Source organism: Octopus sinensis, linkage group LG17, assembly GCF_006345805.1.
Source record: "Octopus sinensis linkage group LG17, ASM634580v1, whole genome shotgun sequence".
In the NCBI taxonomy this organism is placed as follows: Eukaryota; Metazoa; Mollusca; class Cephalopoda; order Octopoda; family Octopodidae; genus Octopus; species Octopus sinensis.
Genome location: NC_043013.1, coordinates 27882860 through 27899120, shown reverse-complemented (window position 1 = coordinate 27899120; position 16261 = coordinate 27882860). Strand labels below are relative to the sequence as shown.

At 38.1% G+C, this 16261-nt stretch overlaps 1 protein-coding gene across 2 annotated transcripts in view; it reads left to right on the top strand.

The window, feature by feature from the left end:
• LOC115221117 (mucin-3A) overlaps positions 1 to 16261 on the top strand; it is a 444480-nt gene that overhangs the window by 416347 nt on the left and 11872 nt on the right. For both annotated transcript variants that reach the window (XM_029791334.2, XM_029791335.2), the window contains exon 4: positions 5179 to 9912. In XM_029791334.2, the coding sequence (XP_029647194.1) occupies positions 5179 to 9912 (4734 nt within the window). The remainder of the gene's footprint in view (positions 1 to 5178; positions 9913 to 16261) is intronic.

Below are 16261 nucleotides of genomic sequence, written 5' to 3'. Positions count from 1 at the left end.
ACACTGGGCCATTGCGCCTCCTATATATATATAATGTAAAAATGGCTATGCATATTGACATATGTACAAAGGAGTATACAAATATTCTTATATTTATACACCTAGGCAGACACCTAGACAAGGCTGTGGTTCATGACTTTACCTTACAACCATGCTGTGTTTGGTTTGATCCCGGCAGCACACTAGATTCTTCTTCTGATTCTATTTGCATATCATGGCTAATATATGAAACAGTTCTCCATTTGTTATATGAAACCTCTACCATTTGTTATAGAGAATCTATCATTTTTTTTATTCTTTTACTTGTTTCAGTTCTAAGACTGTTGCCATGCTGGAGCACTGTCTTAATTTTTTAATCAAATGAATCGACCCCAGTACTTGTTTTTTAAAATCCTGGTACTTATTCTACCAGTCTCTTTGGCCGAACCAGTAAGTTATGGGGACATAAACACACCAACACCAGTTGCCAAGCAGTGGTAGTGGTGGAGGTGGTGGTGGGCAAACACCAAACATAAATACAAAGACACACAGACAAACAAGCATATATACATACATATATATATATATATATATATATATATATATATATATATATATATATATATGTATGTATGTATGTACGTATGTATATATAATGGGCTTCTTTCAGTTTCTGTGTACAAAATCCACTCAGAAGGCTTTAGTCAGCCCAAGGCTATAGGAGAAGACACTTGCCTAAGGTGCCACACTGTGGGACTGAACCCAGAAACATGTGGTTGGGAAGCAAGCTTCATACCACAGACCCACCCTGCAAGGTTCCTCCTATGTGTGGATGTATTGTCAGAAATTATGTCTGTTCAAGTCAGCTTAGGTATGGTGGCATGAACATCACTGAATCTACCAACTGTTGGTTGATGCCCAAGTCTTCCCAGGCAATCCTCTAAACAATATATATATATATATATATATATATATATCCTTGTGTGTGTGTGTGTGTGTGTTACTGTTTCCTTGCCTCAACATTGTGTAAGAGTTGTAAGCAAATATCACTGTCGTGTGAGCAGTGTCAGTCATTTCCAATATGCCAGGAAAACATGTCTGGTTTTCATGGGGAAATATTACTTTACTTGGAAACAAGTGGGGGTTGGCAACAGGAAAGGCATCTGACCATAGAAAATCTGCCTCAATTTCAATCCAATCCATGCTGGTATGAAAAAATGGACATTAAAACAGTAATACACTGAATTGAAAAGAGTTGAATGGGCATAGAGCAAAAGCAAGCAGTTTAAAGGATATGAAATTGTCAAACCTTAAGTCAACAGCATTATAACCCTGTCAACTGAATCTTGTAATGGTCCTGTTGTATATTAATCTCCATTTAAGATTATTTGGGTTACAGGAGTTACAGCATTGTTTACATTCCTTGGTTATTAACTTCAACGTATTTTTGTGGAAGGAAAAACAAATACCTTTGTTGTATGTACTTGTGAAAAATTCTGATTTGAAATTGTGTGTTGAGTCTTAGAAAGTGACATTGAGGTCAAATCATACTGTTTAAAACAGATACACATACACACACATTCACTTTTATTGTCACTTTTATTGTATTGTTTTTACAATAGACATTTGACAGGAATTTCGGTTGTGTTTCTGGGCAGGACATTTGTTGTATACTAAGCTCAATTCATCTATCTGTCAAGAAAAGTTACCTGTGATAAAAGATTTATCTCTCGTTGTCTTTTCAATGCCTTAAGACCAATACTTATCTGCAACTCTTAAAAGCCCTTTGAAGTCTCAGAAGTATTTTTCTTATTGGCATCTACCAACTGAAGTATTTATGGTTTGTGTTTTATTATTGACACTGTACAGTGTTCTAGGACAAAAGAAATGTATTTTACTCTAACTTAGCTCAATCTATCTAGCTGTAAAGGTGTAATATAAGCTGACACAGTAAACTACAGGAGTAGTTAGTTTGAAAAGCTGAGTTCTAGGTTTCCTGCTGAAGGCAATTCTTGAACTCATATTTACAGTCCCTGTTCATGGCAGCGTTTTTTTATTTATTTATTTCTTTTTTAATAGTTTAGTGTAGAAGAAGGGACTCTTTTTAAAGTCTCTGCTTACTTTCCAAGACAATTGATGTCAGTGTGATAAATATTCTTACTGGAAAACAATTACAGAACTACAGGAAAAAAGACCTTGAGCAGAGAGGAATGTAGAAATGGTTGACATTCAGGGGAGGAAATTTCGGACATCTTGATTGTTGTGTGGGACTGCATTAGGATGTAAACACACTATGGCTGATGGGAGGAGGATAGTTGAATGAGTCAGGTAGTGGGGATGCAAGATCAGCCAACCAGCTAGTTGCAGGAAGCAGAGGCCACTGAAGTAGTGGTAGAAAGAGCAATGAGAGGAGACATGTAGCACATCTGTGGATTAGATGTGCTATATATTTGTGAGTGACTGTGAGCAGGGTTAGGAGGTGGCACATCTTTGTGCCAGATGTTAACACATGTTTGTGAGTGATTCCATGCTAATCCACCAAGTGGCCCTTTTCGGGAGATGCAATCCAAATTACTGGTGCATGCAGTAATAACACCAATCCAGACATGGGAGCTCTATTCCATTGCTATTGGATTTTAGTATTTGATCTGGTTATGGCTTATGAGTAATGTTTACTGCACAGTAGACTGTTCAACATTATAGTTGTCACACACACAGGTAAAACAATTAAATAGACAAAAATCATCTTCACTTCCAGAACATACTCAAGTCTTCAAATAGGAAGAAGGAGGTTATTGGAAATATTTTTACAGAAGTTGAATCGTGTTTACATCATGAGTTGATTAGCTGTGCAATTTTAGACATTTTGTTTGAAGTTGCTGCAGCAACCAGCATTCGACTGTGAAGTCAGTTCTTTTGACTGTAATTGCTTGGAGCTGGTTGTGCTGAGGTGTCTCCTTGGTGAAGAAAAGAAAGATGGAGGTGTACAAAACAATTTTGAATGCCTGAGTTAATAAAAGTTAATAAAACATTGAAGCAATGGTCCACAACTTTAACTACTCAACTATTCTAATGGAATAATGGTAATGTTGTTAGTGGAATTAAAATTGGCTTTATAAAGTCAACTATAATGATAATGTTAGTGGTGGTGGTCGTTGTTGTAGTAGTAGTAGTAGTAGTAGTAGTAGTAGTGATAGCAATTATGAGGGCATAAGGATGGTGGTGACGACAGTAAAATATTTATAATACACAGTTACTGCTTGTTTGCTAATGTAAAAACGTTTTAAGAGGTCTGTTCAATTGCACAAGTTATTGAGAATATTTTAATGCAGTCTTTATTCCTATATTAAAAAAAAAATAAAGAATTGCTTTTGCATAATTTTTTATTTATTCTTTTATTAAGCATTACGGACGTCACATGTATGCAAGTGCTGTTCAAAATACCTGACTACTTGAGTGATATTACTTCTTTTGTTTCGTCTGTGTGTCCTTGCATTACAAGTACTACGCATCCTCAAAAATATTTAGTATTACAAACACAACACACACACACACATATAAAACTGAGAGTTTTTCTTTTTCATTTTTTGCATCTCATCTTTTACTGGTTGTATGTTTACTTGTTATTAAAGTTAAATCACGATAATTTTTCTCTTAATTAACTCTCTTTAGCTGAAAAAGTGTTGTTGTTGTTCTTGTTCTTGTTGTTATTTTAGATTTCTATAAAGCAGAGTAAAATTGCATTAAAAACTATGTAAACATAACAGATTTTTGCTTTCTCTTGCAAAACTCCAATGTCCAGGCGAGGCATGATGAAAAGAAATTTTTAACATTTGTCTCCCCTTTTCTCAGTGCACCTATTTTTCTAATCGGTCTTTCATCTCGATCAAGAGTCTTTAATCGCTATCAGGCTGTCGATCATTTGGTACCAGGCCTTACAGAAAGAATAAATTGCTATTTCATTGACTATCACAGACTGCAAGATGTTTTTGAATTATATATGTTTTATACATATAAATAAATATATATATAGGCATAGGAGTGGCCTGTGGTAAGTAGCTTGCTTACCAACTACATGGTTCCAGGTTCAGTCCTACTGCGTGACACCTTGGGCAAGTGTCTTCTGCTTTAGCCTCAGGCCGATCAAAGACTTGTGAGTGGATTTGTGGACGGAAACTGAAAGAAGCCCATCATATATATATATATATATGTATATATATATATATATATATATATATATATATATATATATATATATATATATAACCAGCCGAAATTGCAAAGATAATCTGGAACTCGACTGAGGATAAAAAGCTCTGAATGACTCATCCTTATTTTCTTTGTATCGTCTGTCTGGATGTTTTGCATTCTTGTCCCATTTTTGTATTATATATATATATATGTATGTATGTATGTTTGTGTGTCTATGTTTGTCTCCGACACCATCGCTTGACAACCGATGTTGGTGTGTTAACTTAGTGGTTCAGCAAAAAGAGATGGGTAGAATAAGTACTAGGCTTACAAAGAATAGGTCCTGAGGTTGATTTGTGGCATGGCCACAATCAAAATGACTGAAAAGAAAAAAAGAATAAAAGAATATATGTGTGTGTGTTATATGTATATATGTGTGTATGTATTGTGAAGGCACATGGCTTAGTAGTTAGTGTTTTCAGTTTGTAATTGTAAAGTCATGAGTTCAATTCCGGACAGCATATTGTGTCTTTGATGCTGCAGTTCAGTCAACTGACAAAAGTGAGTTGTTGTATGGCCTTATTACATTCTGTCACACTAAATCTCTCTAAAAGCTACTTTAAGGATATGCATGTCTGTAGAGTTTTTTTCAAACACTTACACATTAATTTCACAAACAGGCTGTTCCATTGATCGGATCAGCTGGAACCCTCATCGTCATAAATGATGGAATGCCAGTTTTATATATATATGTACTATAAATGTAATAATTAATTTATATAGCATGCACATATAGTGTTTTGTTATGCATGTGACACCCACCTACCCACCCCAGTCTGTGCAAAAAAATTCTTGCATGAAACCAATCCATGGTTCAAAAAATGGTTGGGGATCCACTGATTTAGAGGAGAAAAGTTTCAGTGGAAATTATTATTGATATTGTTTCATTGTCTCTTCTTTTTCTATGTTCTTCTTCTCAATATTAATGTCATTTTTATTTCGTTCCAGATACCAAACCTCGCAAGAGATCAAAGAGTAAAGGTCACCCCAGTCCATACGATGGAATATTAGTGTCTCAACTCTTAGCTGAACGAGACCAACTTAAACTGGCATCGTCTTTAAACTCAACCGTATTAGCTAATAAAACTGCTGGTGTTAACAATATTACTTCTCAGTCATCAACTCCACAACAGCCACCTTCTAATCACAATTCTGAAACTGCTCAGCCAACTTCACCTCCAGCTGACATCATTAAATCTCCTGTTTTTATTACGATACAACAGAACACTAGTGAACAACAGAACGGTAGTGAGCAACAGCCTCTGTTACAGACTGATGCACTAAAAGAGACATGTAAAAAACTGTTTATGTCAGTCGATCAAACTGATGAAGTAGGTTCTCTCAACTGCCATGGTTCAAGTAAATTAGACTTTAGTCCAGATCATACGCATCCAAACAACATTCAAAGTCCAGTTCTTAATCTTCAAAGTCAGTCAGCATTTGCTGCGTTAGGCATTCAGCCCAGTCCTCTCACTATCCAAACTGTCTTTCCATCTGATCAGTTTAAGAACCAACTGTTTCTACAACCATCTCCTCTTACGCCTCTAACTGCTGGACATCCTGCTTTTACTCCATATCAGAACCAAGCTGGAGCAGCTGCTGCCGCTGCTGCTGCTGCTCTCAACTTCCAGCTGTCTGGAAATACAGTTCTCACCACTCCTGCTGGCTTCTATCCTCAGCTCAATCAGACCAATTCCATGCTATTCCACATGCAGACAATTGGAAACCAAAAGTTTGCATCCCCTTTAATAACACAAAATTCTTTGCAAGATGGTATTTATACAGGCAATATCTTGAGTCAGTTGTATTCTCCAGTTAGTGACACGGTAGCATCAGAGACTGTTAAGAACGGTAAGGTAAAAAGAATGCGTTCTAAAAGAGAAAAGAAAAAATACAATAGTATATCAGAACATAAGGGCACATGTAACAAAAAACACAAACTGCTTTCTCAAGCAAGTCCTCCTAGCAAATATATACCGGCTTCATTTATCGACAATCCTGTTGGCTACCTTGCTCAACAGACTGAAATCGTAAATGGCTCTATTGCTTCATCTGCAAGAACAGAACAGTTGGTAGAGCCTGCTCAGGAAGTTCTAGGATCACCACATAAACAAGGAATAACTAACTGGAAAGAACCAAATGGTAACATATGGGTTCATACTGAGCAACAATCTCCTACTTCTGTTTTCAACTCTTCTTCACTTCCTCAGAATTCATCAACCAGTTCATGTAAAGCCGTTCTACAAAAAACTTCCAAATCATCTTCTTCACCTTCTGCTGATCATCCAAAAGTATTATCACCAAGGGAAAAAGTATCTATATCTTCACCTAATTCAAATGAAAAATCTGAAATTCTTACTAAATCTCCTGACACTGTTAAAAACAGCTCGTTGTTAAACGCTTCTTTGCTGAACTCATCTGGTGCAGTGATTAATGCATGTTCTACATCAAGTTCAGTGCCAGGAACTGACAGTTCTTTAGCCATGTCATCTGCAACCACTAAAAGTCCTTCAAAATCAAAAATCAGTTCTGGCTCTGGAAAATCTAGTTCATCTCATCAGAATCATGTGAGTGCAGCAACGACAACACAAAATGCTAACAAAAAGTTAAAACATGTACACAAGTCAAGAACGCGCCCAAACATTCTGTCTAAAGCAACAACAACAACATCAGCATCAGTACCAACAACTGCTGCAAACCCAACAAATAGCACTTGTCAAACATTAGCACAATTTACAATCAGTCCAAACATCAATTCTACATCAAGTATATCACCTAACTGCTTACAACAAATTCTAAATCACAGCGGGGAATTCCCTGCAAGTAATCTTTTATCAGCTGCTGCACGGGCCCAGCTATCACGACCTCCTGCTCCATCCATCAATGTACTTTTGGGGCAGCAGATTATAGGATCACCTCAGATTAATCAGCCCTTGCAATTAAATGTCAACCTTTCTCCTACATCTACTAACTACACTATGCCATCCAGCATTTCAACAACTTCTGCCTCAAAACTGCCCTGTGCAATAGGAACTTGTTTTGGCCTTACTCCTGGACAGAATACACCCTTATTGTTTCAACAGGCTGGAACGTCTGCTAATAATGGAATTACCGGTGGCACTGGACTTTCACACAATCTCACTGCTGCTGCAGCTGCCTTGACCAATTTGCAGCAGAACTCCATCTCAAGTGTGATTGGTCAGTCAACATCTACATCTGCTGCACCATCCCCTGGTACTTTTACTGGTACATTTCAGACGATGCTTTCATCTCCAAATCACAAAGTAACAATACCAACAGTGACCAGCAATCGCAAGGACAGCACTGCACAGACTGTGCCATTACCAACATCAGATAACCCCACAGTGAAGCAAGGAGAATGCCAACAAAGAAATAAAAATTGTTCAAAAGAAAACAGTCCTAATTTCACCAAAGTAGCAATAGAAGACCTGCCTGAGAAGTTGTTATCTAGTTTAGATAACAACGTCTTACCAAATATGGCTCAGTGCATCAATCCCCAATTGACAAACCTCGGAGTTAATCTCATGAACAATCAATTTCCTTTTGTTGCTATGAATGCACCGATGCCACCTATGTCCTTACCTATGGTATCAGCTGTAACCAACACCCTAACTCATCTGATTCCTGCTGTTGGTATCTCACAAACATCTCTAAACCATTCTCCCATAATGCAAGTTGTTGGAACCTTAGGTAACCAATCTGGTGCCAACCCACTTCTGATAGCCAGTCCTCTGCCTGTAAATGGCTCCAGTCATCAACAAATAGGAATGCTTCATTCCCAGCTCTCTGACAATCTGACCCCAGATTCCAGTAGCCAGCCCCAGAAACTATTGACAAGTCCACAGGTGCCAACTAGTACAACAGCTTGCATTGTTTCAAACATCAAAGAGAATTCTTCTAACATGTGCCAGTCCGCGTGCGTTGCTGACTCTGTTTCTCCTATACAAAATAAATCTGCACCACAGAAGGCCTACTCAGACAGTGCACTTTCTTGTGCAACCAACTGCCCCATCCACACAAAATTATCCAATTGCAACAGAACACCAACTGTAGATAAAACAAGTCCAACTGTTGCAAACAACTTATCTCAGTTTTCAACAGCTCAGTTTGTTGTTGTCCCCAACATGCAGATGCCTTTGTTACAAATCCTCGGTACAGGAATACCTACTGAGTACAATAAAATCAACTTCTCAGCAACTCCATTCTTAAACCCTGCCATGGACCTACCGACGCTATTAAGTCCTAATCATGGCAACAGTTTTGAGAACAGCAGCAATATATATAGTTTATCAGCAAACTGGGGGGGTTTAGGAAACACCAATATGTCGGTGCCACTTCAAGCCGTTCACCTACAACAGCAGCTGCTTCACATGAGTCAGTTGAACCAAACTATACAGGGGGAGTCCACTTTCTACTTGGATAAAGCAACAGCTGACACACTTACCAACTCTGACACATCAGATAACTTTGAAGAGGTTTGCTCTTTAGTTAGCCCCTGTTTGCAAGAAACTGTTGATACCAATGGTGCTGGTAAATTGGTATGTTTGAGGAAAATAGAAGATTCTTTAGATGCTGTTACTCCAGATTATAGCAGTATAGATGTCTCGGGAGGACACAGAAACGAATTATCCGCAACATTAAAGCCGTCCATGGCTCATCAAAAAGAGCTGACTGATACAGCATCAGTTCCAAATGACATCTCAGAAGATGCGCCAACACCCAGCTCTTCACTTTCTGAAGCATCTTTATCATGTGGCCTTGATAGAAGTTTCCCTGTTAGTATACAGGAGAGGGGAAGCAAGTCTCCATCTCCTGTTTCTCTGCCCTATGATAATAGCTATCAATCCACTAAACATTCATCAGATATGCAAGTGCTCTCTTCTACCCTCTGCTCTTGGAGCAATCATATTTCTGAAAGTGGAACTAATAACTGTGTTAGTCAGATGCAGGAACCTTCTCAAATAACCTTGTTACAATCTTCTGCAGTAGATGGTGCTGTTGTTGAAATGTCAGACAAAAAACAAACTCCACATCATGGTGTGCAATCTAAGAACATTGAAATATCTGACCAAATCGCCAACAGCGAAATCAGGTTTGAACCTACAGACTGCCAAGAATCCAATGAAAATAAAAATTTGGATGATTTAATAAAAAATGGCCCCTCTCATGTATTTATGAAGAATTTTTCCTCAACAGAAGAGGAGGATGACCAAACAACCTGCAGTTATTCAGAAGATTCTCTTTCTAACCGTTCCCCTGAAAATAGCCAGGCTGCAACTCAAAGCTCAGATGAACCTCCGCTTAACAAATTGAATTCTTACAACAATTCTTCAACTCTTAACAATAACCAAGAGTCGGAGAATTGTTTACAGAAATCTAAATTGGATGATGAAAAAACCATCGATGACTTTTGTTTTGATAAAGTCAGCAGTTCTAACGATGCAGTAGTTAAGTCTCCACCAGAAAATCAGATTTCATGTTCTTTGGAAACTGAAAACAAAGTGTTAACTGCTACTGTTGCTGCTGACAACTACAAACAGAAAGCCATCAATGAGTTTTTCTCAACAACAAAACCCAATTTAGCAACTCATCAAACAGATACTATAGTTCGCCGAGGAATGAAACGGCTTAGAGAACACTGTAGAAATCACATATTTGATGGTAAGACTTTATTATTATTATTATTATCATAGTCATTGTTATTATTATTAAGGTAGTGAGCTGCCAGAACCATTATCATGCCAGTTAAAATGCTTAGCGGCATTTCATCCATCTTTATGTTCTGAGTTCAAATTCTGCCGAGGTCATCTTTGCCTTTCATCCTTTCAATGTTGATGAAATAAGCTCCAGTTGAGCAGTGGGGTCGATGAAATTGACTGGCCCCAAGTTGGCAGAATCATTAGCATGTTGGATAAATTGTTTAAGTGCATTTCATTTGTCTTTGTTCTGAATTCAAATTCCGCTGAGGTTGACTTTGTCTTTCAACCTTTCAGGGTCAATAAAATAAGTACCAGTTGAGTACTGGGGTCGATGTAATCAATTAGTCCCCTCCTCCAAAATTTCAGGTCTTGTGCCTTCAGTAGAAAGGATTATTATTATTATTTATTGTCTTTGTACAGCTTCTAGTGCTGGAGATGTATTACAGTGCCAGCAATGAACTAAGGTAGTACCCCTTAGTTTTCGAGCACCATCTGGAATATTCAAGCAGTTCCACCATTATTGCAACCCCTATTTGTGCCTATTATTATTATTAAAATGGCAAGCTTGCAGAATTGTTAGCATGCTAGACAAAATTCTTAGCAGCATTTTGTCCTTCTTTACATTCTGAGTTCAAATTCCACCAAGGTTGGCTTTGCTTTTCAATCTTCTAGTGATGTTCTATGGACAATATATAAAAAAAAAGACCTCACAAGCTATTTTGTCCAACACTCACATTTCTACAAATGCTCTACCTTTAATAACATAGGTACAAGACCAGAAAGTTGGGGCAGTAGATTTGAACTCTAGACCCATAAGTTTGCAGTTCAGTACTGTATACAATCAATAATGTGTCTATAAGAGAGCCTCTGTGCATTTACTTCACCATTTATTTTCATAGGGACCATTTATTCTGCATTTACTTTACCATTTATTTTCATAGGGACCACATATGCTAGATTTTCACTTTCATAACCATAAAATCTCATTTTATAACAATGTGAACTGACTTTTTAACAATATGGCCCCTATTTTTGGACCACAAGGCCCCATTTTTTTAACAACATGAACTTATTTTGAAACATTATGGCTCCCAATTTTAAAACAATATCACATTTCCTAATGACATCTTTATACCTGCATGGCCCTTTTTATTACCACCTAACCCCAATATACAACAAACTGTGAGGCTCATAATTTATGACAGTATTTCCATTATTTAAACATCCATTTCCTTTAATCACACCTCATTGAGCATTGGCCATCAGCAACATTTCTCCAGTTCTTGACTCTGGGCTGCCATTTCTGCTTTTCTCCCATTGGAGAATTCTACATTCCCATTTTGAAATCCTGCTGTTTCTCTTGGTGATCAAAAAGGGAGTTGGCTTTACAACTTCCTTTCAGATTTTGCTGCATCACATTATATGTTTCCCTGAGAGAGGACCTTCTGGGCCTTGTTGTTTTTGAGTTGTCATTAGTGCTTCTTCTGTTACTTTGCTTTTTTTTTTTCTAGGTAGGAGGGGTTGGCCCTATGCAATTTGGGGTTGGTCCTACGTAAAGAGGTGTATGCCCTTGGCAATCCCATTTTTACCTCTGGAAAGAGATGGCCCATATTAATCTGGCCTCTATCCTTTGACCTGTCCAGCACAAGAAGCATACTGGGAACATTCACTCTTCTGGCATGGCCCTCAGGGTCACTGAGGCACATAATTCACCACACTGGAGTGCGGATTGGAACTTGTGATGGCTATTTTTCTATAGCATGACCTCATTTTATTCCATTTCATAACATGTTCTCATTTCATAACTGTATAACCCTTATTTTTATATCATGGTTCCTTTTTATAACACTATTGGTTTATGAAAAAGGGTTCTTAGTCTTGCAAGATGCTTGGTGACCCTGTTGATGCTGGTGCCACATAAAAGCACTGGTGCTGATGCCACATAAAAAAAGCACTGGTGATGGTGTCACATAAAAAGCACCCAGTAGAGTCAGTTAAGTGGCTGGCATTAGGAAGGGCATCCAGCTGTAGAAACCATGCCAAAACTGACCATGGAGCCTGGTACAGCCTGGTACATTACCAGCTCCCACCAAGCCATCCAAATCATGCCAGCATGGAAAACAGATGTTAAATGATGTCGATGATTGATGATGATGATGATGATATAGTGTCATTTAAAAGCAACAAGATACTATCATAAAATATGGTCCAGTATCATCACCACATGTTACAACACTACGAGTCCCATTTTATAACAGGACAGCTCCTTTATAACAGCATGGAGCTATTTCATAACATGGTGGTTGCGTATCATAACCATAATTATCCCTTTTTTTTTTTTTTTGACACCATTTTATAACATGAAGCTCTCTTTAAAGACCAGATGATCTGAACATGACTTCAATGTTAATCAGATACTGAATTTCAACTGAAACCATAGAACAAAACATTTTGATATTGGATCTGTTAAATCTGTGCATTTGACTGGCTGCCTCTGCTTCCTCTCCACTACCACCACCATCACTATTAGCCTGCTCAGGGTTGCTCAATGTCATTACCCCTAATTATATCATTCCCCACAATGATTTTGTGTTGCACTGAGATTAATTAACAAAAAAATAAATTCTAACATTTTACGAGGCCTAAGCGGTGGCAACTTGCAGAAAGAGAAAAAAGAGACTAGTTATATTATATGGGTCTGATTTGTTTTTGTATTTTCTTTTATTTTTTTTCCTCCCTTTACACTTGTTTTCTCCAAAAATTATCCTAACACTTTCTTTGTCTACATGTATGTATGGATTGTTTGAAGTGATATACAGCTTTTATCATCATCATCGTTTAACGTCCGCTTTCCACGCTAGCATGGGTTGGATGATTTGATTGAGGACTGGTGAACCAGATGGCTGCACCAGACTCCAATCTGATCTGGCAGAGTTTCTACAGCTGGATGCCCTTCCTAACACCAACCACTCCGAGAGTGTAGTGGGTGTTCTTACATGTCACCGGCACAAGGGCCAGTCAGGTGGTACTGGCAACAGCCACGCTCAAATGGTGCTTTTTATGTGCCACCTGTACAGGAGCCAGTGCAAATGCCAGTAAGGCAATGCCGGCAACAATCATGCTTGAATGGTGTTTTTAATGTGCTATCGGCATGGAGGCCAGCTTGTTGCTCTGGCAACGATCTCACTCATATGGTACTCTTAGTGCTCCACTAGCATGGATGCCAGTCATCGAATTTGTATATATTAAGAAAAAAGTGGTAGTTAGAATTTTGGATAAAAATTATTTATTTAGCACTTTTTTGATGAATCTCTCAAAAAAGATGAAAATGATAAATAAATAATTTTTATAAAAGTTCTGACTACCTCCTTTTTCATAACACACACACACTCACATACACATGTGCACATATGTATGTATGTATGTATGTATATATATATATATATATATATATATATATATATATGTGTGTGTGTGTGTGTGTGTAGGATAGGGTGCTCTGAAAGGGGTCTCAGGGCCACTCATGTTTAGAAACTGAGGTTGGGAGTAAGCAAGGGCATGCTCTCCATAGAAAATCCAACCCCTAAAAAGCTTCATGATAGCAAAGGAGAATGGGCACCAGCCAGCCAGCCAGCCCAAAGGTTGGGATGGGCTGCACCTGCCTACCTTGGTTGCTATGGCGTTGAGGTAGATCCGGCCACCCCTGTTAACAGGGACAAAACACGGATTTAAAACACTGGATGATGATGATGTGTGTGTATATATATATATATATGTGTGTGTGTGTGTGTGTATGTATGTGCTAAAACATGAAAATCTTGGACCTTGAGTCACTGTTACTTCTGCTAAATATTAACATATATATATATCCATATATTCTATATTAGGTACAGTTGTCGTTGTATGGTGAGAAATTTGCTTCCTTATCATGTGGTTCTGGGTTCAACATCTGGTACAAGTGTCTTCTACTAAGCTCCAGGTTGACCAAACCCTTGTCAGTGGATTTGGTAGACATAACTTGATAGAAGGCTGTCATATTTAATATAATAAATGCGTAAACTAATTTCTGTGTGTCAGTGTGTCACACTTCGACCGCCCTCTCTCACTATACATTGACATTCCTACTATTGCTCATGGTTAGAGCATCGAAGGTTCAATACTCTAACCACTGAGCCATGCGCCTTCATATATATATATATATATATAAATATATATATATTTATCTGTGTGTGTGTGTGTGGATCTAGTGACTTGCACTCATTATGAGTGATTTTTTGCACTAAGATTATAGATGTAGTGCCTCCCTGTTGTGTGACAAAAGACACAACAGTATGGTGAAGCCATCACTAAATCCTGAACATCAGCAACACTTCAACGATGGATACAACTGCTCCCACCTATGTCACACATGTACACTAACACGTACACACACACGCAAATGCACACACATATATATGAGACATTTGGATGCAGCTGCCACAACCATACTCATAAATGCATACACACAGACACACACACCAACGCATCATAAAATAAGAGAACACAGACAAGCAATAGAAAAAGGATATTACACACACATCATACTTGCTTGTATACATGCACTCTATTAACACTGATATCTCCCAATTTATCTCCCTTTTTTTCACTCTTCAACTACTAACCTCACTCGCCAAGGTGGTTCTGACTTTGGCAACTTGTGGCTTTTCCGCTTCTTGATTTCTTTTGTCTATCCATTTTCCCTTTTCTATTCTTTCCCCTTTTTCCTTTATCATTCTTCTTTTTCTATATTTCCTTCTTCTCTTTCATTTCCTTTGTGTCCAAAATGTTAAAAGCACTTTCATCGTATTTTCCTCAATGTTAAACTAATACCCTACTATTTTTGTTTTAATTTCTGGGTTTTTTTTTCACTGTTTTTTTTTTATGCTGCATTATATCCTCCTCTTCATCATCATCACCATCATGTTGATGTCCACATTTCCATTCTTGCACAAGTCAAACAGAATTCATTAATGCAGGTTTTCTATGGTTAGAGAGACCCTTCTTGTCACCAACCCCCATTTGTTTCCAAGCAAGATGATATTTCCCTGTGACCAGACATGTTTTCAAGGAAAATTAAGAAAGGAAATGACCATGCAATGTCAAGACCAGGAGACAGTAACACCCCCCCCACACACACACACACTTAATCACTTGGATACTTATTGTATTAATGCCTACTTTTCAATGCTTGCATGGATCAGATGAACCTTAGTCAAAGCAGATTTCTTGATACCTACATGCTATTTCTGTTGCCAACCCCAACTTCTTTCCAACTAAGAAAATATTTCCTTTGTACTTCAAACAACTCAGTGAAACTTTGCAATTAAATGACATTGGTTGGATGACTGGGGACTTTCTGTTTACAAACAGCTATTATCTCTTATTTTTTACTTGTTTCAGTCATTAGACTGCGTCCATACTGGGGCACTGCCTTGAATTTTTAGTCAAATGAGTTGCCCATATTTTATTATTTTAAAGCCTGGTACTTAGTCTATGAGTCTCTTTGCTAAACAAACTAAGTTAAGGAACATAAACATACAAACACCAGTTGTTGAGAAATATAGTGCAGGACAAATGCATGCATATGCGCACGCACACACACACACACACACATGACAGGCTTCTTTCAGTTTCCATTTACCAAATCTGCTCACTAGGCTCAGGTCAGCCCAGAGCTATAGTAGAAGACATTTGCTCGAGGTGCTTTGCAGTGGGACTGAACCCAAGACCACATCGTTGGGAAGCAAGCTTCTTAACCACACAGCCATACTTGTCTTTAAAAAATGATGAGGAAGCACATGTTGGATATTAATGTGTCTGTAAACAAAAGACAGGGTGGTCATGGCCAGAACAGCTTTAATCATGAGTTTGCTCACTGAAAACTTGAGACTAAACAAAAACTCTCAAAATCTCTTTGGGAGAATTAAGAGTCTGTCATTAATTTCCTTACCTCTCTGTCTGACTTTCTCTCTCTCTCTCCCCCTCTTTCTCTCCCTCGCTCTCTCTCTCACACACATACAGTCTTTCTCTCCCACTCTCTCTCCCCCCTCTTTCTCTCCCTCTCTCTCTCTCTCTCACACACATACAGTCTTTCTCTCCCACTCTCTCTCTCTCTCTCTCTCTCTCTCTCTCATTGAAATGATAAAAATGATAATGTCACTCTGTCTATCAACTCCATACCTCTCTGTTTGTCTGTTTCTTACTCTGTGTGTGTATGTGTCTCTCTCTCTCTCTCTCTCTCTCTCTTATTGAAATGACAAAACTAATAGTGT